The 21809-nt window shown below is 40.3% G+C and overlaps 2 protein-coding genes across 2 annotated transcripts; both read right to left on the reverse strand.

The window, feature by feature from the left end:
• Nucleotides 1–4940: 4940 nt before the first annotated feature.
• Nucleotides 4941–12904, reverse strand: LOC144463609 (uncharacterized). The gene is made up of 3 exons (XM_078168377.1): nucleotides 11552–12904; nucleotides 6192–6362; nucleotides 4941–6023 (listed from the first exon to the last, which is right to left on the reverse strand). The coding sequence occupies exons 2-3, from the start codon at nucleotides 6282–6284 to the stop codon at nucleotides 5742–5744; spliced, it is 375 nt and encodes a 124-aa protein (XP_078024503.1). The 5' UTR covers nucleotides 6285–6362; nucleotides 11552–12904; the 3' UTR covers nucleotides 4941–5741.
• Nucleotides 12905–13579: 675 nt separating this feature from the next.
• LOC144463610 (uncharacterized) lies at nucleotides 13580–14704 on the reverse strand. Its single transcript, XM_078168378.1, has 3 exons — nucleotides 14433–14704; nucleotides 14182–14299; nucleotides 13580–14045 (listed from the first exon to the last, which is right to left on the reverse strand). The coding sequence occupies exons 1-3, from the start codon at nucleotides 14653–14655 to the stop codon at nucleotides 13943–13945; spliced, it is 444 nt and encodes a 147-aa protein (XP_078024504.1). The 5' UTR covers nucleotides 14656–14704; the 3' UTR covers nucleotides 13580–13942.
• Nucleotides 14705–21809: the final 7105 nt, after the last annotated feature.

A 21809-nucleotide genomic window follows, 5' to 3' on the forward strand; every position in this document is an offset into this window, starting at 1 on the left:
TAAACACAGACCAGTCTACCAGCTGTCTTAGCCCACCATTCAAAGTGCAAAAATTTCAAAGTTGCTTCTTGCACTGGAAAGGGGAAACGTGCATGAGCTACAAGGAAAATCTCTGGACAAAATTGGAGGTATTTATGTTCTAATAGGTGTTACGCCCCACCCTTAGGAGGCCCTATGGGGCGAACAAAATTCCACACACTGACCCAATAATTAATAGCACTGTACACCTTTAAAAACACTCAAATCCATGGGATTTATTAGAATCAAAACAAGCAGACAAGACAACAAAAATCCCTCGGTGAGAGGCAGCAGGACCAGCAGTCCCCACACCAGAGCCTCTCCCCTCTGCTGGCACAGGAGCTCTGCCAGGCAAAAAATCAGAAACAGACGGAGGCTCTCATCGCTCTCCAAAGTCTCGGCGGCTTCCCTTGAGGCCTCTGAAAACACTACGCCATTGAAAGACGGAGGTTTTGCTGAAAACTGAAGCCTGTAACTCTGGCTGCCAACGGTTGTGAACACCCAGGGGTGAACTGCGCATGCGCGCCATTCTTCCTCTTTGGCCTGGGGGGTTGAAGCTCAAAACTGGGGCAGCTGCGCTCTCTTGCGGCGACAGTCTGCAGTGCGCTCTTTTGTTTTCTCTCTTTTGAAATACTTGCTTATCAATTAATCGATAATTGATCGTTATTTTTTTTGATGATCGAATAATGAATTTTGATCGTTTGCCCATCCCTAATAAGAGTTTAGGTTTTATATGATGCAAGGTCCGACATTAACGGTTGCCCGAATGCCCGGGGCAAGTAAAAATAGCTGGCGGGCCAGCAGACCCTGCACAGACATGCCCGATTGGGCAAGCAGCACCGACTCGGACACACACACACACCGGACAGCCTCTCAGTCCTTAGCCGCTAACGTTAGCTCATGTACAACACAGGTACCACACAGAAACTTTTACAAACGGTCATAATGTGCTTCTAGTGACTGTCAAATCGCCAGTGAAAGTTGTTTTAAACGCGGATGTGGAGAGCATGCTGCCTGCTCTCATGGGACAAAGATCCTCTGAGAAGAAAGACGGTTCGCTCTGCTCTGCCGCCAGGAACAAACTGGGAGGCAAAGATCCTCTCTGAGGAAGAGGGTTCACTTTGCTGCAGGGTTCACCAAAACGTTTTTTTCTTTTAATAAATTGAACACACATTAAAGAACATACAAGATCCTGTAGAGAATTAATACATATAATACAATACAATAAACATTGTCAAATTAAATGAAGGAAGAGGATTTTTTTAAAGGCAAATAAAATATCGGGGATTTATGTAAAAATATACATAGAGACATATTACAAGTTATTATATAATTAAAGATATATAGGCTATGTTAGGTGAATACTCCTGTCAGTGACCCTGACCACTGGCATTGGCAAAAGAACTGGAGTTGGTCGCCGGACGCTGGACTGCGGCTGCCCACTGCTCCTAGTGTATGCAGTAGGATGGGTCAAATGCAGAGGTCAAATTTCGTTTCAATGTATGTAATGTGCTGAGAAAGGACAATAAAGAATCTTCTTCTAATAATAATTTCTTAATAACTAGGAGATAAAAGAATAACGAGATTTCAAAGACTTAAAAAATAAGGGACATGAATCAAATGCTGAGGCCGTGCTGCGGCTGTGCTGCCTGCTGTCTCCGGTTTTATGCCAGGCTCGGCTCCTTTCAAAGACTCTTTGCGAAGCACTCATCCGGGATTTTTTTGGACCTCATTGTATTGCGGAGTTTTGCACAGCGACAACCAGATCTTTGCTCTCAAACCACAAAAAAATGTGATGGCACAACAGTCTCCTTCAGTACATTATTCTATGCTTTCTTTTGATTTTCACATTGGCTAGTCATCCTGTTTAATTTGTCCTCTGATTAAATCAGAACCGTTGAAACAAGTTGTAGGAAGCCTCTGCAAGTAATTGGTTGCTGGCAGACACTCTGTGCTGCAATAAAATGGTTAATCAGCAGTGCCGTGCACTGTAGAGCCGATGCGCTGCCGGTTCTGCCGGCCTGAATAGAATATAATGTCTATAGCCTTACTGTTGTGTACAGCATTATAGACTGAGCTGAGTAGTGATGCGCGGGTCGACCCGTAACCCACAGGACCCGCAAATGGACCTGCAGGTCGGGCAGCAGTGATCGTCTGTTAAATTGGTCTGTAAATGATATTTTGACATTATTGGCTATTACTGTCATGGCATCCGAAGGTACTGATGCGTTGAGCAGGTGACAGTCCGCAGCCGTTTTCCAAACACAAGTGTGTCACGCACTCCAAAAGAAACTTGTTGAAACTTTAAACAATAATTTATTGTACATAACGGGGGAAACAAACATTGACAAAAGCAGCTCCATAATTCATAATAAATTCAAAAGATAACAAAAAAAAAGCTACAAGTTAGGCCCAATCCCATTTCTCACTTTCGCCCCTACCCCTACCCCTCTTTTTCGAGTGCCCCTTGCCCCTTGCAACAAAGTTACAAGGGGTAGGGGTTAAAATATTCTCCTATGAAATGGGACAACCCTTCATATCCGGAAACGTCATCATTAGTCGTCAGTGACGTCATAAAAAGACGCGACGAGTATGTTGCCGGGGAAACCTCAAAATGCCGTCTTCAGCTGTGGTGATTTCTCTTGCGTGGGCTATAGGCATCTTGTTGCGGTTGTCAGCAGCAAATCGGAAGAATGTAAGGAGAAGACTAGTCTCCGACGTCTCGGAGCGCTGGTGAATCAGCTTGAGGTATGCATGATAGACCGTAAACAAGTTTTGTTGTAGTTAGCCCAACGTTAGCTACACAACATGCCAGCAAGCTAGTATAGTGGTAAGTAATGTAAGTATTGGATCAACCCGTTTGTATAATAATGTTAAATAGGGCTGCCACGATTAGTCGACTAATCGATGACTAATCGACTATTAAAATAATCGGTGACTATTTTAGTAGTCGACTAATGGGTTTGAGTCTCACTGCAGCTTCTTACATTCAAATATTGGCAGCTTTACACACTCTCCCCTGACAGTGAACTAAAACCCTTTGGTGTGAGTAGGAAACAAGATGTTAGATGACATAATATTGGGGTTTGGGTGAGACAGACCGACATTTTTCAACATTTTAACACATTTTTTGATTAAATGATTAGTCGACTAATCGAAGAAATAATCGACAAATTAGTCGACAATGAAAATAATCATTAGTGGCAGCCCTAATGTCAAACAAACGATCGTTGGCTTTATTGATTTTTGTGTTAACTGTGTGAATACCGTACACATACATTGTATGTAGCTAACGTTACTAACGTGTTTATGCCATATGCAGTTGGTTCGGGGGACGTTTTCCGCATTTTAACAAAATACAAGTCCTTCCAATTCACACAAAATAAATAATGTGAACTTACTGCTATTTCCAGACTGGTCATCCTACGTCCTATTGCAAGATGAATCACGACGTGCCCATCCTGCATTTGTGGTTCAATGTGGAGGCCGAGTTGAAGCAGGACTTCCGCCTCAGCAGAAATGCATGGTCTGCAGAGGCTACTCCAGAGGGATCAGGACCATGGCTGGGAAAATCATCTGGAAGTCCTGATCTAAGTTTACTGGCTGGCTCATGGACTGTCCTATCGGGTTGTATCCAGCGTCTTCAATGTGCCAAAATCCACCGTCCACCGCATTATCCACAAAGTTGCACAACACATATGGCACAACCTGAAGCGTGCCATCTGTTTCCCCCAGGCAGGAGAGCTTCATGCAGTTGGACAAGGATTTGTCCAGCTATCAGGAAGCCCTGCCTTCAGCAACGTTGTGGGTGCAATAGATGGCTGCCACATCAGGATCAAACCCCCTCTACAGCACCGAATCGACTATCTCAACTACAAAGGGTTCTTTTCACTTAACATGCAGGCGATTTGTGATTCAGATGGAAGATTCCTTGACATCTTTGTTGGCTACCCAGGGTCAGTTCATGACACTCGCATCATGAAGAACAGTAGCTTCTACAGGGCAAGACGGTAACCTCCCACACATTACATCCTTCTGGGTGATGGTGGCTATCCTTGTTTGGACACACCAATCTGCCTCATCACACCTTAAAAGGAGCCCGTCATTGGACACATGCAGGGGCGCTTCAATTATTATCATTCCAGGGGGTGCAGCATAATTGAAAGAGCTTTTGGAATGATGAAGACCAGATGGAGATCCACCCTGTTCAGAGCTGTGGAGGTTAAACCCACATTTGCACCTCTGGTTGTTGCGTCATGTGCCTTCCTACACAATGTGTGTCTGGATAATGGGGACATGCTGGAGCCAGATGAAGATGTTGACCAGGACATCCTTAACCCCCAACCTCCCCATGAGCCCCTAGCAGATAAGGAGAGCTCTGGGAATGCTACAAGGGATGGACTGGCTGCCTTGGCCTCAGGCCATGTGCAAGCCCCATAAATGTATATAGTTTGTTCTTTAACTTTTTTTGGAAACTTGTTGTTGAATGTTTAAAACCATTTGCCATGTTATAATTGTGCTTGGATGCACACAGAGGATTTCTAAGTTTGTTTACTGAAATAACACTTTACTTTTTGTGTAATAAATCTTTTCATATTTAACTATCTGTCTCAGGAATTTTACTGTATGGTTGTCAGTCTCAGGAATGTCACTACTAGCCAGGTGGAAAAGTGTTATGATTACATAAGAAAAAGTGTTATTCATTGTAGCATACCCTCTGAAAGATGGTAAGAGACTCGACTGATGGTTTTAACAATTATTGCTGTTCCACAAAACCAGCTCCATAAACCAACGTGAGAACTGACAAAACAAAGAAAACAAAGCAATCACATTTCTGTTTCCACTTCTGTCCATAATAAATGGTAAATGATCACAGTACCTTCTCAGACAACTCAACATTATACCAAGCAATACACCGCCAATTCACCAAACAGATGGGCAAAAGAGTTAACATACTTTTTGACACAAATCATCAAGAAAATAATAATAAATAATAAAATACACCAACCTTATGCCTCCTCGGGGGGTTACCAAAATACACTCAGCCTTCGACGTTTTTATCATTAAGTTGCCGTTTTATTTTCCTTTGTTTACCTTGAACTTTTACCGTTTTACCATTCATTCCGTAGTCAAGTGGCTTTGTTTTGTTCGGCAGTACAACACAGGAAGGAAGTAGGAAGTAATGGTCTTCAAAATAAAATCTCACTGTTTAAAAACGGAACCATTATCTCCAAAATGGGCAAAAATATACATATAAAAATGAATGAAATTACATCTTCTTAATAGCAACACAAATCATGGAATTTATATTTTAAAGAAATCATGTCAAAAAATGCATCTAAAGCAGATACTTGTTTTTTCAAAATTGACCTGCAAACAATGCAAGCTGCCCTCTGGTGGACAAAACGAGAAACAGCAAGCACAAAAACAAAATGGGTTTGCTACATTCATGCTCACATTCTGTTAGAAACAAAAATTGCATTTTATTATGCCATTGACGTCAACATTAACATAAATATAATATAGTAAAGAAGTAAATACCATAAACAGTATAAAAATAAATATGAACGGCGTAAAACTAATTATGTACAGTATTAAAGTAAATATTCTAAACAGTATAAAAATATGTATTAATAGTGCAATCAACATATGAACAAATCAACCATCACAAAAACAGGATCTGTTATGAACATATTGCACGTAACAGCCATGACAACGTGAACTTAATTATCTGGGATCTTGTCGACAAGGCGCTCAAACAGGTTCAGGAATCTCTCCGTTTTTGCCTCACTCTCCTCATGGCGTTTCTGCTCCTTTTCACTTTCTGCCATAAGGAAATCCACTATGGGATTTGTCTTCCTCTTCTTCTTTTTAGGAGAAGGGGTTGGAGGGCTTGGGGAGCTTGGGGTAGCCATGGGAGAGGCTGAGGTACAGGGTGCCTCAGAAGATGTGCCTGAGGTGGATGGGCTGGGCTCTGTGGCACAAATTGTGGGCTTGACGATCTCCTAAAAGAAGAGAACAGAAATTATTTGCCGGAACTGGGTGACATGGCTATTTGTTGCATACAATATATAATAACTATGTTCACAATATATTTCTTTTTTTTATGTCAATGTGAATGTATGTATTTATGTAAACATGATTGTAGATTGTAGCTAATCTTAAAACCTTACTGCAACAATTGTTGTGGGATCAGCATCAGGACCATAAGATGCGACCACAACAGGAGGGTCCATTGAAGGCCTGGCACCCAACACCTCATGCATGTCCCCATAGAACTGCCGGGTGGCAGCTGTTACTTCCCCACCATCAGTTCCTGAGCCTGTTTTGGTGGTTTTGAGCTCCTGCAATAAACACACACATACACACATGGTGAAAACTCAATATTACAAATAATGACAAGAATTACAAATGATGCTGTAAGGCTTTTTATTTTTTACAGTAGACCTTCAGTAATTGTAATAGGTTAAAGAATACATGGAAACATGAACTGTCATGCAACTCTGTAAGCTAGAAACAAATTTCTCTGATTACCTTGTATTTTTTCTTTAAATTTTCCCACTTTTGGAAACCTGCTGTGGGGTGATTGTTCCCTCCAAACCAAGTTCTTTGATAAAAAAAAAACAAAAAAAAAAAAACAGAAACACGTGACTGCCCCTGCCTCAGAGAGCAGAGCAGCTGCAGCGGTCTTAATTAGCAGGAGGACAGTCAGTCTATCGTGTGTCGTGACGTCGTCGTTTGTGAAAATGAGCCAAAGGAAACAGAGCAGCAATTGGATGCACTTTTCTCTTGTGGAAGACAGTAAGGCAAAATGTAATATTTGTCAGAAAAATATTTCTTTTAAGTCCGGTTCAACAAATAATTTGCATAGACACTTGAAAACACAACACCCAACAGTGAAAGTGACAGAGGTGAGAAGAGAGCCAACTGACTCAGGCAATAGTGACAATGAAGTCTCCATTGACACTGAAAATGCTAGTGCTTCCCCTGCCTCTGCATCAGGTAGTGCTAGACATCATACCAGTGCAACTATTACTCTAGCCACAGCTACAGCTACAGCAGCCTCTGACACCACTGGGCCCACATCTTTGCCTGACCAGGCACCTGGAAAAAGCATTCCTGCTGCTACCACAAAAACAAAGCAGACATCGCTCAGTCAGTACTATACAGCTCCTGTCTTGACCCCATTGAGACAGGGGAAGATAGATGAAGAGCTGGCAAAGATGATAGCCACTGATTTTCAGCCATTTAAAACTGTCTGAAATCTATGAGAGAGAAGCAGCATCACTTAGGAGAAGGGTGTCCAAAGTGTCAGCAGTATGCCTAACAACGGATTGTTGGACGTCAAGGGTTACAACCTCATTCATGTCTGTAACATGCCACTTTATTGAAGATTTTCACATGTCCTCCTGCCTACTGGACTGTTTTGAATTCAATGAACGGCACACAGCAGACAACCTGGCAGAAAAGCTTCGTAGTGTTGCAGCAGAGTGGGGGATTGATAAGAAAGTGGTGTGCTGCTTAACCGACAACGCTGCAGACATTACAAAGGCCATTCAAATAACAGGATGGACCCACCTTCCATGCCTGGCACATACCATTAATCTTGTGGTCAGAGATGCCCTCAAAGGTCCACAATCTATCATCGATAAAGTTAAAGAGGCAGTGCAATACTTTCACAGAAGCACAGTGGCTGCGCAAAAACTGAAGGAAAGACAGCTCCACATGAAGATGGGTGAACTCCGACCCAAACAGGACTGTGTCACAAGGTGGAACTCAACATATTACATGTTGCAGAGTTTTCTGACCAACAAAAATCCCATCGTGTCCACCCTGGCCGTCACCAATGCACCAGTCCGCCTTTTATCCCAAGAAGAATGGACTACAGTGCAGGAGATGTGCACCATCTTGAAGCCATTTGAAGAGGTCATTGTTGAACTCAGTGCACAAAGGTATGTAGTTCAACATGGTCAGCAGTAGATTTCTATAGCATGCATGCAAATTACCTAATACTAATACTTATTTTTTTCTCACTAGCTATGTAACGGCTTCCAAAGTCATACTGCTGGCCAGGGGACTGCAGAGAGCCACAGACGATTTCCGGAGGAGGGCAACAACACAGGCAGCAAAAGACATGGTCAACTGTCTTTGTGCAAACATGTCGGCTAGATTCCATCGAATCGAATCAAACCACATGCTTGCAGATGCTGCTGCTCTTGACCCTCGATTTAAGAGGATGGCTTTCGCTGATGCCAAAACTGCAGATGAGACCTTCCAGAGGATATCAACTGCAGCAGGAAGACTCAGTCCTAGCAGCAGCGAACCCATCCAGCAACCAGTCGAAGTGGAAGGAGCAGGCAGTGCGGCCGCAGCTGAATCAATTGTTTGGAGCTATTTCTGTGAGGATGTAAGTGTGGCAAAATTGATCACAATTTTTTCTCTAAATCTAGGATGACATCAGTTTAATATCACAATCTCATAAATTGTCAGTCAGAATTTTTTTAGTTCCTACGTTCCCAGAAGGCACTGTCACTCATGATTCCACACCCCTCTCAGTTGTTGCCACGCCCCCCACGCCACATCAGGGTCAAAAGTCTGAAACTCAAAAAAACAGATTTGAAACTGAAAAAAATAAGATCTGAATCTGAAAAGATAAAACATGCAACTGAAAAAAATAAGACCCTCAAATGTTAAAATATATATGGAAGTGAAAAGTGAAAATAAATTATTTATTCAAAAGAATTACCAAAGTGAATCAAAATTATATTTAACCTGAAAAAACGTTTCATACACTTATTTTTATTTTGAATACATTGTTGTATTTTTCAAAATTCAAGATCAACACATGAATTTTCAGTTTCAAATTTTATTTTTTTCAAGTACAAAACATTTGACCCTAATGTAGCTCCATAGAACATCGCCTTCTTCCTGTTTTGTGCCATCGATCAATAAAACAGATTTCCCTCCAAATCCTACCCGGAGGAACAAAATGAAAAACACAGAGTAGCTGCTGGTAGAGGCTCACACATTCAGCGACCACACAAGGAAGAGCCGCTGCTGTGGAGGCTGCAAACTGGCCCTTGATGATGCAATTAGTACGTCACAGATGTTAAAACAAGGTTGTAAAAATTCAGAAAATCATAGGTCAAGTACCAACTAAATGATAAATGATTGTATTTTCCTGCTATTATTTCTGTTTACTCAGCTCTTCCTCTGCACTTTAATATCAATCTATCCTGCTGTGGCTTTGCTGTACTCATGTCAGGATTTTTATCCTCTTGAAGAAACTTGAGTCTTTGACAGTAAGTGACAGATCGAGTCCCTCAAGAAACAAAGCACTTTCAGCTCTGTGTGTGTGTGTGTGTGTGTGTGTGTGTGTGTGTGTGTGTGCGCGCGCGCGTGCGTGTGTGTGTGTATTCAGCTTCGGGGGAATGAGTTGTGCTGAGCCGTACCAGGACCTAAACATCCACAGTATCATCTCCCCTTCTCCACGTATCTGTGTTTTTTTTCCTGTCTTTTACTCTTTCCCCCAGTTTCTCTTCTCTCTCCTGTTCTGCTGCTGGTTTCTTTCATGGTGTTGCTGTTTATCTGTTTATCTTTTTTTTGTCTTTCAGCTTAGGAAAATGCTCAGATTGTTAACATTTTGTCTCATTCTCATTTCTACTCAGACACTAAATCTGCATTTTTATTAGATTTTTTTTCCACAGCAGGTGGCAACCAGTTGTAAGTGAGGGAGACATCAAAATTAGTGCACTGCCACTACCAACAGAATGGCTGGGTTAAACCACTAGAGGGCAAATCAATACTTTCCATCCATCCATCTGTAACCGCTTATACTATTACGAGTTGTGGAGCCTATCCCAGCTGACACTGGGCAAGAGGCTGGATACGACCTGGACAGATCACCAGACTGTCACACATAAGCCTCTTTTACAATGGCTCTTTGAGGCCGAAATTTCACACCATTATTCTACCTCGTCGCTCTGCACAAGAGGTACAGTCACAGAATTGGGGGGACAGAGTTGTCTCTCTTGTAAAACAGCAGCAGAGATACAGTGCCAACAGGAAGTCAGTATAAATGGGACAGCCAGTAGGACAGGATCGTTAGTGGTGCAGATGTGACATTTTCACAACGTGTTCTGTGTGCGACCCATCACCGGAGAGTTAAAAAGCAGCTGATAGCAGTTAGCAGCTAACTAAAAGAAGAAGAACAGCACCTGAAAATGTCCACAAATTAGGAAAACAATGAGGTCCAGGAGCTCCTTGCCCTCCAAGCAGAGGACGAGATCAGCGGCCATATAACAGGGATGGTAAATGACTGTTAATGCCATGTTAATGCCATTGTTGTTGTTTATAAAGTACTGCAAACGTGCCTATTATATGGTACACTACAGGCTGACACTGTTGTGTTACACGTCACGCCCATCATGCCTCTTTTGCTTCGGCAATGTCAGCATGTTGTCTAAACACAGTGGAGCAGCATGATGCCACCGTGGTTTGATTCTGTATAAAATGCAAAGGCAACATAAAGATGGGACTTGTAGTGCAATTTCAGTTCAAGTTTTCAGTTCAGTTTAAGTTCATTATTAAATTTCTTTCTATATGCTCTCTGTGCCTTAATCAATTCTTTTTTTGTGATCTTTACTTTTGACCCTTAAATTTTCTTCATTTTCCACATTTTTACATGTGTTGTACATCCTCTTAGCTTTAAGATATACCTGTCTTTTACAATAACAGTCAGAATTAAACCATTTTTTCATATTCTCAGATGTTTTCTTTTTCCACCTCTTTCTAGGGAAAGTAAGTCTCGCACTATCAGTCATAATTGGCATTTCATTTCATCTGTCTTTACTTTTGTAACTCTATAATCAGCACCTATTTAAAAAAAGGACTTAATCATCTGCAAACATTTTAATGCAGTCGTTTGCTGATTGAGCTGACAGTAAGGGATCCAAAACCTAATATCTTCAAAGCAATCCATTAGGGCAGCCAAACTGCTACTATAAGAAGAGTTTTTAGGACTGGAAGATACAATTGTGTATCATCTGCATAGAAATGAAAAGCTATTATGTCTACTAATCATGTGTCCAAGGGGTGGCACGTAAAAGAGAAAGAATGATGACCTTTTTGTTGACTCAAAACTTTAAAGGGCCAGTGTGTAATATTTGGCATGGTTTATTGTCAAATCTGAATCTGAATATTCTACCCATTAATATGTTTATATAAGTGTATAATCGCTATAAAATAAAATTTGTTTGGTTTTCGTAGCGTTATAATTACGCTTTTATATATATATATATAGCAAGGGCCTTGCTTTAGAGAGGTCGCCATCTTGCGCCACCATGTATGTAAGGCAGCCCGAGCGGACAATCCAGCCAGCCAGAGAACGCGTTTCGCGTGTATAAATAAACCAACGAAGACAGCGGGAGGAAGGAAGAAGGAGGAGGAAACAGCAGAGAGTGTTAGTAGTTCGTCGATGGAGAGTAGTGAAAAGTTTTTTTAGTTATAAAGTTTGCGAATGGACCACACTTACCACGCAACAGGAGAGAATGAATCCGAACCCTCATCTGCGAGGAAAAGAAGACGCAACTTCATTCCTTGTGATGCACTCTCTGCTGCGCTTTTCCTCCTGATGATATATCTCCCCAAAGATGGTAGCACCAAATCCCATTCTGTGCAGCAAAATGGGAGCGGAGGATTCAGCCTCTCTTCTCGCCCGCTCAGTGTACTCTGGCTCTCCTCTGTGTGCTCCGGCTCAAACAGGTATGGCTCTGGGTCTGTGTCCGCTACGAGAAACTCTTCAAAATCGCATTCAAAGTCGTCCATTGCAGCTACTATAGTCCGGAGATATTGCTAGGCTAAATAAACAGCTGAGCACTGTTTACCGGCTACGCTGTCAGTCAGTCTGCGGGCTGGAGATTGGCGGAGCAGAGAGGGGAGGGGGTCCCCGCTAGGTATTGTAAACAAGTATGTGTGTATTGTTATGAAGTGTGTCTGTTACGCCAGAAGAGTCAGAGTTTGGGACGGAGTGGAGTGTTACCGGAGTTTCTGGAGTGCTCAAATAAATGGGCCTTTTTCCCGAACGCTCCTCTGGTCTCCTGCTCGTGAGGGATTCATTACAATATCGTAACATGGTTTAGATTTCTAAATAAACATTCACCTCGTCGCTAGATAGACCTACTCCTGAAAAACTCGTGAGCAAGGCTTTTTGTCCCTACGAGGCCACCGTCATTTACCCGACGGGAGGGGTGAGCGAGTGAGCCCTGCAATCTAGAATTTGACCACTGATGTCACTGTTTCCAACGGTTTTCAACCCATTTTACACACTGGCCCTTTAAAGGTGAAGTGTGTAAATTTAGGAAGATTTGTTGGTGTTTGGTGGTGAGTTGCAGATTGTATCCAGCTAAACTTCTTCCAGCTAGAAGATCAGTCAGCGTTAATTGTTCAGGAGTTTTTTTTGGGAGCCAAATTATCTGCAGAGGTCTCTTACTCTCCGAAACCAAGTGATTTAAAAGCAGCTTCACGTTACAAACCAGTGAAACTCTGCTTGTTGCAGAGGGGCTACGAACACAGGAGCTGATGGGAAAATGTGAATGGCCCTGTCTGGAGCTAGAATTTGGTTTGTAAGTTTTGACAAAATATAAACGCCTCATTCTAAGGTAAGGGAAACGCAACAATTCTTAGTTTCAGGAGATTATACAGTTATGAAAACCTAGCTATTAACATTATATTCCATTTGTACCAATACATCCCCCTCAATCATAACCACTGGACCTTTAAAGGGTCACTACACCCAAGTTACACTAAAAAAACACCTCTAAGCACTGAGCATTTCTTATTTAAGTGAGAAAAAACAGCTTTATATAAAATCTAGCAACATCTTTTTCTGAAAAAATCTAACAAACAACAAAAAAAACGAATCCACACACATATTTGTAACTGTTTAAAGATCTAGTGTGTAGAATTTAGTGGCATCTAGTGGCGATGTTGCAGATTGCAACCAACTGAAACTTCCCCTGTGAGCATGTAGGACAGGAGTGGCTGACGCGAAAAATGCGAATGGCCCTATATAGAGCCAGTGTTTGGTTTGTCCGTTCTGGGCTACTGTTGAAACAACATGCAACAAGAGGACCCCCTCTGTGTGTAGATGTAAAAGTCTCATTTTAAGGTAATGAAATTACACATTTTTTTCAGGTGTCTATACACTAATTAAATCATAGGTGTAAATTTGATATTCCATTTGCGCCAATATATCCACCCAAATTGAGCCCGGTCTCACTCTGAAGTTGTCAGAGTCGGCAGCAACTCGTGGCGTCAGATATCAAAAAAAAGGGCACCCTTTATCGTCGGCATGAAACGCAGCCAGTTGCTGTAACAGTTTAATGGTGCCAGGCAGCATCGGGGGAAACACAGCAGGACAAGGAGGAAAGCTATGGTGACGAAAGTCCTATTGGGGTGGGTGGGAGGGATGAGGGAGGGAATACGTCCCATAAAAAGCCAAACTCTGCTCATTTTTCCTAAACCTAACCATGTGTCTTTGTTGCCCAAACCTGACCATATGTGTTTGTTGTTGAAGGAAAAGAATTGCCAATTTGCAGTGTTGTACCGTCATAGTGAGTTGATTTTGAAAGCGACTGTATGTAAACATTAAATTTCCTGTGAAAACAGAAGTGTATCTTGAAAGAAGACAATGCATGTAACAGGCAGAACTTGACACGGTGTCCAAGAACGTCAACAACTAATGCACCCAGGGTGCCTTGCACGTCGTATGTGGACTTGGAAAGTCCATGACCAGAACGTCAATATGTGACAAGGTCGGAGTGAGAATGTGTTGCCTAAATCATACATACTGGACCTTTAATACTCTGAGGACCACACATAGAGTTGTATTCATCCCCATTGTTTTTGGGTGGAGACACAATGCTCAGATATAATACGGTACTACTGTACCTTTGGTCAGGGCGACTGAATGCTGGCTCCCACAAGCAACCTGAGATACCACTATGTTACACAAAGCTTCCACAGGCCTGAGAGAAACAGAGACAGAAAACAAAAGAGCGCACATATTTAACTCAGAGCTGATTAACATGAATCCATGTCAAGTTTTTTTTTAAGAGTCATGTTTTACAAAATTGCTGACACATAATTTTAGTTTCTCCTTACCTAGGAATGTAAGTGCAAGTTGTGTCCACACAGAGAACTTTCCCTGTCTCAGACAGCAGTGTGACCAGATCATCACCACAACTCACAGCCTCAATCTTCTCCTTAAACTTCACAAACTCTGAAAGAACACAGGACACATGAAGTGATGCAGCAGCTTATGTGTCATCATTACTGCAAATGAAACTTTTCCAAGAGTTTTAACTTATGTGAATAAATACATGCAATAACAGATTATCAAGACTGATACTCACTCTGCTTTCCTCTGACTCTTCTCCCATCTTTGCTCTCATTTGTGCGAATGATGAAGGAGTTCCCATTACTTTTGACAAAAGCCAGCACATTGTGTCCTGCCGACAGAACCGTGATGTGATAACCGAGGTTTACATGACGGATTCCATCATCTGTTGTACTGTCGATATGTGAGCCATCCTTTAACCGAAAGCCCCGCTGACTGTCCTCTCCCCATGAAAACATGTTGTCACAGTGCTCTGCAGCACCGACAGCTGATTTGTAGGACTCAGAAACGAAACTTACAGTGAACACAAAGTCTGCTGGGAGGAATGGAAAATTAAACCTAAACACGGCAGCATGATGAAAAACGGCAACAAGCAGAGTCACGCTGACACACCTAGTCATAAATTATTACCTTTAAATGAAGACAAATGAAACTGCGGATGGCTATAGAATATAGATGCTTATTAAACTTATAAAAGTGTGTTTTGTGTCACACTACATCAGAGTCATCATCTGTGGGCGTCACAGGTGGTTATGGGTGCATATGGTTGAATGTGCTGATTTGTATGTTTTGGTGAAAGAAAGTGACAGTCATCCACTTTTCTTCTAGTTTCATTTCATTTGCAGAGAAAGAGCACTGAGGGCGGTACTGAGACACTGTCCTAGAGAAGTTGCTATCAGAGATGGGTGTTTGTGTTTGTTAAGTTTAGGAAAGAGTCGAGGTTTGGGTTAAAATGAAGAGATTTCCTTCAGAGAGGGGCAAACTTCCCCCATGTGCGCACAGAGGAGGGCAGTCAGGATGAAGAGACTTTGCATCATTTTGTTCAGTGGGAAATATAGTCTGTCAAAAACTGACATCCGAATGTGCTTAAATCAGGGTAGCTCATTCTGACAATAATCAAAATAGTTAGTTAGTGTGATGTGATCTGCAGGCTGGCAACTAGACTATTCAACACACTGTTTATTCAGCAGTCCAAAAGAACACTGGATGGTGCTGTTTTGTGTGTTTTAAGCAGAGATGAGGCTAAATCAGACTTTATTTATACCAACTCAAATATCTTTCATGTTCTTTACATTTCCATCATGCCTGTGATGTAATGCAGACATGTTGATGGATGTGCCCATCCAAGGTTGTTGGGTTGTCCTACTGTTTGTTGTTTTTAGCAGTTTTGTCCCTGTAGGCTAAATGTATTTCATGTTAGGAGAGATTTAAACCAATCAGGAGTGATCCTCTATTGGGATCCACAGAGCATAAAGGCTACAGTATGTTGCTATGTTAATCTTTTCAGTCTGCACATCACATAATACTCATACAGGTTCAGAGGTTGAGTGACAACATCTGGAGGCATCTCCAAATTAAATGTCACTATCTTTATGCCTCTGTGCTGACGATAGCTATAGCTGGAGGCATTATGTTTCCAAGTCGTCCGTCCATTCGTACGTCCCATTCTCAAAAATGCCTTGAGGGAATTTCTCCAAATCTGGCACTTAGACTCAGCAATGAACTGATGAGATTTGGTGATCAGAGGTCAAAGGTCACATTGTGAATTCTAGTGAACAAGACATCTCAAGACGAACTTGATGGAAATTTCTTTAAATTTGATACAGACTTCGACTTGGATTGAAGAATAAGCTGATTAGAATGTGGTGGTACTAGGTCAAAGTTCAAGGTCAGTGTGACCTCACAAAACATGTTTTTGGATATAACTCAATAATTCCTTCGCTAATCATGATGATGACATTTTATATCCAAAAGGTCAAAGGTCAACCTGACTGTGACATCATAATATTCTGCATAAAACACTGGATCATTACTCAACATCACATTTTAGGACCTGAAGGAGAGACATCTGGTCAGATACTGAATTGGTGACACTAATTTTGAAACTGTGCTGATTGTAAAGAACTTAAAGTGTGTGTAGGGTTCATGTTTGCACAGACATGGATGTAAACTGGAAGAGAAACTTGATTGGTCATTTGTAAAACCCAAAAACCTCTGTGGCTGTTCACATAGAAAGTAAAATATTGTGAAATTAACTTGATAACTTCAATATTGATTTAATATTAACATATAAAATGCCTGTTTATTGTGAAAGACAACAAGACTATTTTTGATGGAACAGCTCCCCCGTGTGGTCATTTATAATGTAGTTAATATTTTGTATCTTCAATCCTGAAACATGAGATCAAAAATCTAAACCAGTTTTTCCTGGATTCCTTTTATTAATAATGAATCAGCCTCAACAGTTTCTGCCCAAACAGGCCTCTGTCATCTACAGTGGTTAATACTATGTGGCATCTCTCAAATTAAACTAATAGCTTAATTTTTTGGTCCCACTTTCTGGTGACTCGGCATTTGTAAAGGGGTTTCAAACATTAATTAATGGCTTTAGTATTGGTAAAAAGGTCATTTACTTTTCCTTATAGATAATTCATAAGACATTAATAATACTATATTTTGGTATGCCAATCCTTCATCAACATACTAACATTTCTAACTGCAGACATGATGACTTATTAGAAATTAAAAGACACACAAGCAAATAATTCATATAAACCCTTCATAAAGGGTGACATTTCAGAGAGTAACTGAGTATAGATGTCTGCTAGCAAACTGAAATAAAAAAGATAATGATTTAGAAAAGTGTGAAAAGAAAACAGCTTTCAAAGTTACACAAATTCACCAGGATCACAGATATGGATGTATCTGTTTTATGCTAATTCTAGTGGAGTCACATGAGTGATCTAATGACTGCAGAGACTGACAGACTTTACTGAGCAAAAGTGGCTTACAAGTACAAAGTACTAGAAGAAGAACAAGATAAGTGGCTGACTTTTTAAGGGAGCATGGTTGGAAATGTAAAACACTAGATTCTCAGGTGGAGTGTCTCTGCATGGAGAGGAGAAATAAGCATCGCTGGTACACAGCTCTTATAAAAGGAATTATCCTCCTGGCCCTTCATCAGCTCCTGGTGCCTCTGGAAGTCTGTGAAGTCCAACAGAGCCTGGAGAAAACCACAAAGATGTTGCGTTACACAGATATAACATCCAAGTTCTCACTCGGTGAGGCCTGATCATTTCTAACATGCATTCAAACATCAGATTAACTGCACATTTATGGCCAGACACTGAGACACTACAAATATCTCATACTGCTGTACACCAGCCTGATCCACCCAGAGATCAGACGAGTGGGAGGAAGAAGAGCTCATTCTGGAAGATCAGCATCACAGTCAGTATTGTTTATGCAGCCTCCTCCACCTTCAGGTTCTGGCAGACTGCTGAGGGCCTGAACCTGCACCTACAGCACCCACCGGTCAGTAAATCCCAGACCCACATTTCATTTGCAATTTCTGGAAGACACCTGCAGCTCCACTGTCTGCCCCTGCTGCCCCTTACAGCCAGAAGGGATGCTTTACTAAAACAGTGGCCAGCAAAGGATCCCACCTGCATATGAGGGGCATAGTTACATATTTTCAGACCTTTGATTTGGTTTTGTATCATTTCATCAGCATCAGCTCAATCAATGGCGTTCTGGTAAGCATTATTAATTTTCTTGTGTCAAATGTTTTTGAAAGAATTACATAAGAATCATGTGAAATCTATGTATGCGGTATGTAAGTATGTTTTCCATACATGTTACATATAATTTTTGCAGTTTTTCCTATATGTCTGTTTTAAAGACATATGCTTTACATATATGAACAAATACCATTATATATATGTTTTCTGTATGTAAAGTCAATATATTTTGCAGGGGAATTATGCTTTATTTATATGCTTTATATAAGTTCATTATATGTCATTTAATAAAAACCAGTAGGCTATAAAAACATATATGAATATGTACCATTACATTTAGTTTTTTTGTATGTTAAGGGATATAATGTCGTGATAAACTATGTTTTCTTTATGTTTTTTCTATAAGAATTCTTAAATGTCAGCCTATGAAATTTGAAATAAGATTATAAAAAATACATACTTTATATATACAAATCTATACAGTCAGTTTCATATAAGTTTCTGTCATAAGAAACACATGACTCACATATGAAAGTGACAAGACTTAATTTGTCCCTTTACTACTGCAACTGGATCAAACTGTGTAACAAACTAGCAATGCACTAACTGCTTGGTCAGCTCCCAGAACAACTACTTTCTACCATTCAAATTACATAAATGCAGTCTATAAATGTTGTCTTTCAGTACCTGTAATATTGAAAAAATGGCTGTTAGGCAAATTTTTAATTCAACGAACTTTATTCGCAAAACAAATTAGGCATAGTCACTTATATTGACTAATATTTACCACTGCTGAACAATAATCATTTCACATGGAACAGTGCGTTTGTTTTCAACAATCTGAGTACTGAAATTACACAACAAACAACAAACAGCAACAAAGCTCAATTTAAGGGGATGCTTTACTTTTGGCACGGAGCTCTGTGATCTTGGCATTGATTGTGATGCCAGTGCTGGAGGGTTGGGTCCCTGCCACCTCTTGAGAGTTGCATCTACAGTATATATATATATATATATATATATATATAACTATTTCTACAAGAATGGGATGAATAGACTTTTTCAATTTCTTCGTTACATTGAATACATTCGACAGGGATTTTGAATATTTGCTGTGTTGATTTAATCATTTTTCCTAACTTATTGGATATAATTGCTCCTAAAATGTTAAACAATATTACCCATGTAATAATTTAAGGAAAATTAATTAGTTTAGAGAGAAGAACATGATGCCTGGTTTTGCAAAAATGCTAAACTTAGCAACATTTTAACAGTCCTTTGTCATTACATGTTGAAAACCTGCTTTCAGTCAACTCATATGCTTTTCCCTTCAATTTTATAATCAGATTATGTTGTTTCATGTTTGTGGCACCACAAGTAAATCTTTTAAGTGTTTTCTATAATACTTACAAGAGTTTAGTTTCACTGATTATTGTCCAACTCATATAAGTTTGATATTACATTTTTCTACTAAGGATACTGTATGTGGAATTACTGTCATATAATGTTCTTATAAGTACCCAAATCATACAAGTTTCATTTTGTACAAATTTAATAAGGATCTTATATCTGGTTTCACTGTCGTATGCATTACTTACAAGTTTCAGACAAAAGACATACAAACTTTATAAGATTTATCTATATCTTTTCCATATGGGCAGCATCACAGTCAATAGTGTTTATGCAGCCTCCTCCACCTTCAGGTTCTGGCAGACTGCTGAGGGCCTGAACCTGCACCTACAGCACCCACCGGTCAGTAAATCCCAGACCCACATTTCATTTGCAATTTCTGGAAGACACCTGCAGCTCCACTGTCTGCCCCTGCTGCCCCTTACAGCCAGAAGGGATGCTTTACTAAAACAGTGGCCAGCAAAGGATCCCACCTGCATATGAGGGGCATAGTTACATATTTTCAGACCTTTGATTTGGTTTTGTATCATTTCATCAGCATCAGCTCAATCAATGGCGTTCTGGTAAGCATTATTAATTTTCTTGTGTCAAATGTTTTAATACCAAAGAAAAGTCAGTGCACAGTCAGTGACCACAAGGAAGTCAATAAATCAAATTGATTAAAAAATAAATACATAAGGTTAACAGATGTGCATCTGATTTTATACAGTTCTGCTGTTTAGCTCAGTGGAAACTAGACTGGTAAGGCTCTGTAAGGACTGTAAGGTTCAAGCTGAATTTGTTGTATGATATATTAAATATATATATAAATATTTAATATAGTTCACCAAAAGGTCTTTTAGAAATGTACTCAGATGAAGCGGATAGCTGCAACAGATGTCACAGTTCAGCAGATATTACACACATATTGGTTCTGCCCATCACTGACATATTACTGGTAGGGCCTATACAATATTCAAAGTCTTATCAGAGTCCTTTAATCTAAATCTTCAACCCAGTGCCTGGAGGTGCATCTGTGGTGTTCAGGGTGACAAAGATCAAACTTTAAATAAAGGCTTAAACACAAAAACAGTTGCTTTCTCAACCCTTTCGACAGGTAGGAGAATCCTGATGAAATGTATGTCACCTCATCCACCAAATTCTTCTGTGTTCGAGGGATTTAGTGACCAAATCTGCCGGGGGGTCTGGGGTTCAGAGAGAATTTTAAAAAATCATAACTATATGCGAATACGAATATGTACAATTGGGCAATAACATGTAGCATATCATAATTCCTGCCTTGGTTTGAGGGAATTTGGAAATAGTAACTGGATGGGGGAATGATTGAGGGGGAGCAAATGTAAAGTTTACAGTGCATGATTGTGTTCATTGTGTTTTTGAGAGGAAACATAACAATAGCCTTTAACCTACTAAAAAATATTAACAGAAATAATGTTTGTAAGCCTCCTTGTTGTTAATCAAACACTGACTAATTAGTTTGTCTAAAGGAAATAATCCGTTAGTAACACATTATAAAAAACAGACATAAATGTACAGATGTCGCCTATAAAGTAGGATAAAATGGAAATACTCAGTCTACAAGTAACGTTAGGTAGGCTACCTTCAAAGTGTAGCTACTTCAGTATAGTACTTGAATAAATGTACTTAGTTACATGGCACCACTGGTTATCAGAACATTTGAATGAAAACAGAGAAAGCAACGTTTGAATTGTCCCCAACGACGGTGGTTCTGGTATAGAACGCTGAAACTGTATAAATACCCAAGTATCTGATCATTTCATCAGAACCAGTCCGACCTTCACAGAGTAAACCACGGAGACATTTTCACAGACCTTAAATTCAACTGTCGATACCATTTTAAAGTCAAGCCAGCGACCTGCACCGTCAGTGACGCAGCGGCCAACAGGTGAGTTGGTAGACTAATGTTACAGTAACGTTATGTTTTAGCTAACGTTAACTAACGTCAACTTGCAGTAACAGATTGGGTGCGCAAAGTTAAGGCTAGCTGGGATATTTTTTAACTTTTAGCTAACACACACAGCTAAGGTAAGCTAAAAATGCTGTTTTTACTCACGACAGAAACGTAACGTTATCCTTCAGCTCAGGGCTGTAATCAACATTAGGGCGCCATTTTCTATGGCCAGCCTCCGTGACCCTTCAGGGGGGTCTGGGGGGAAACAACATTTAAGTTACCTCTGAAATGTGCTGAAATTTAAATATAAGCCAGGGTAGCGCAAACATGGAAATCCTCCAATAGCTTAAAACAACATTTGAATAAATGTACACCACTTGTATTCAGATGTTCCACTTGAATTATTTGCAATTCTACAGCTGCCTTCAGATCTTACTGAATTGAAATACAGAGGAGTCATTGAATTGTTTAGGCTACATTAAAATATTGGAGTATTATTAGCCATGTTTCCATCAGTCTGTTTAGATGCGCATCTAAAAATATCAAATAG

The sequence above is a fragment of the Epinephelus lanceolatus genome, chromosome 5 (genome assembly GCF_041903045.1).
Source record: "Epinephelus lanceolatus isolate andai-2023 chromosome 5, ASM4190304v1, whole genome shotgun sequence".
Classification (NCBI taxonomy): Eukaryota; Metazoa; Chordata; class Actinopteri; order Perciformes; family Serranidae; genus Epinephelus; species Epinephelus lanceolatus.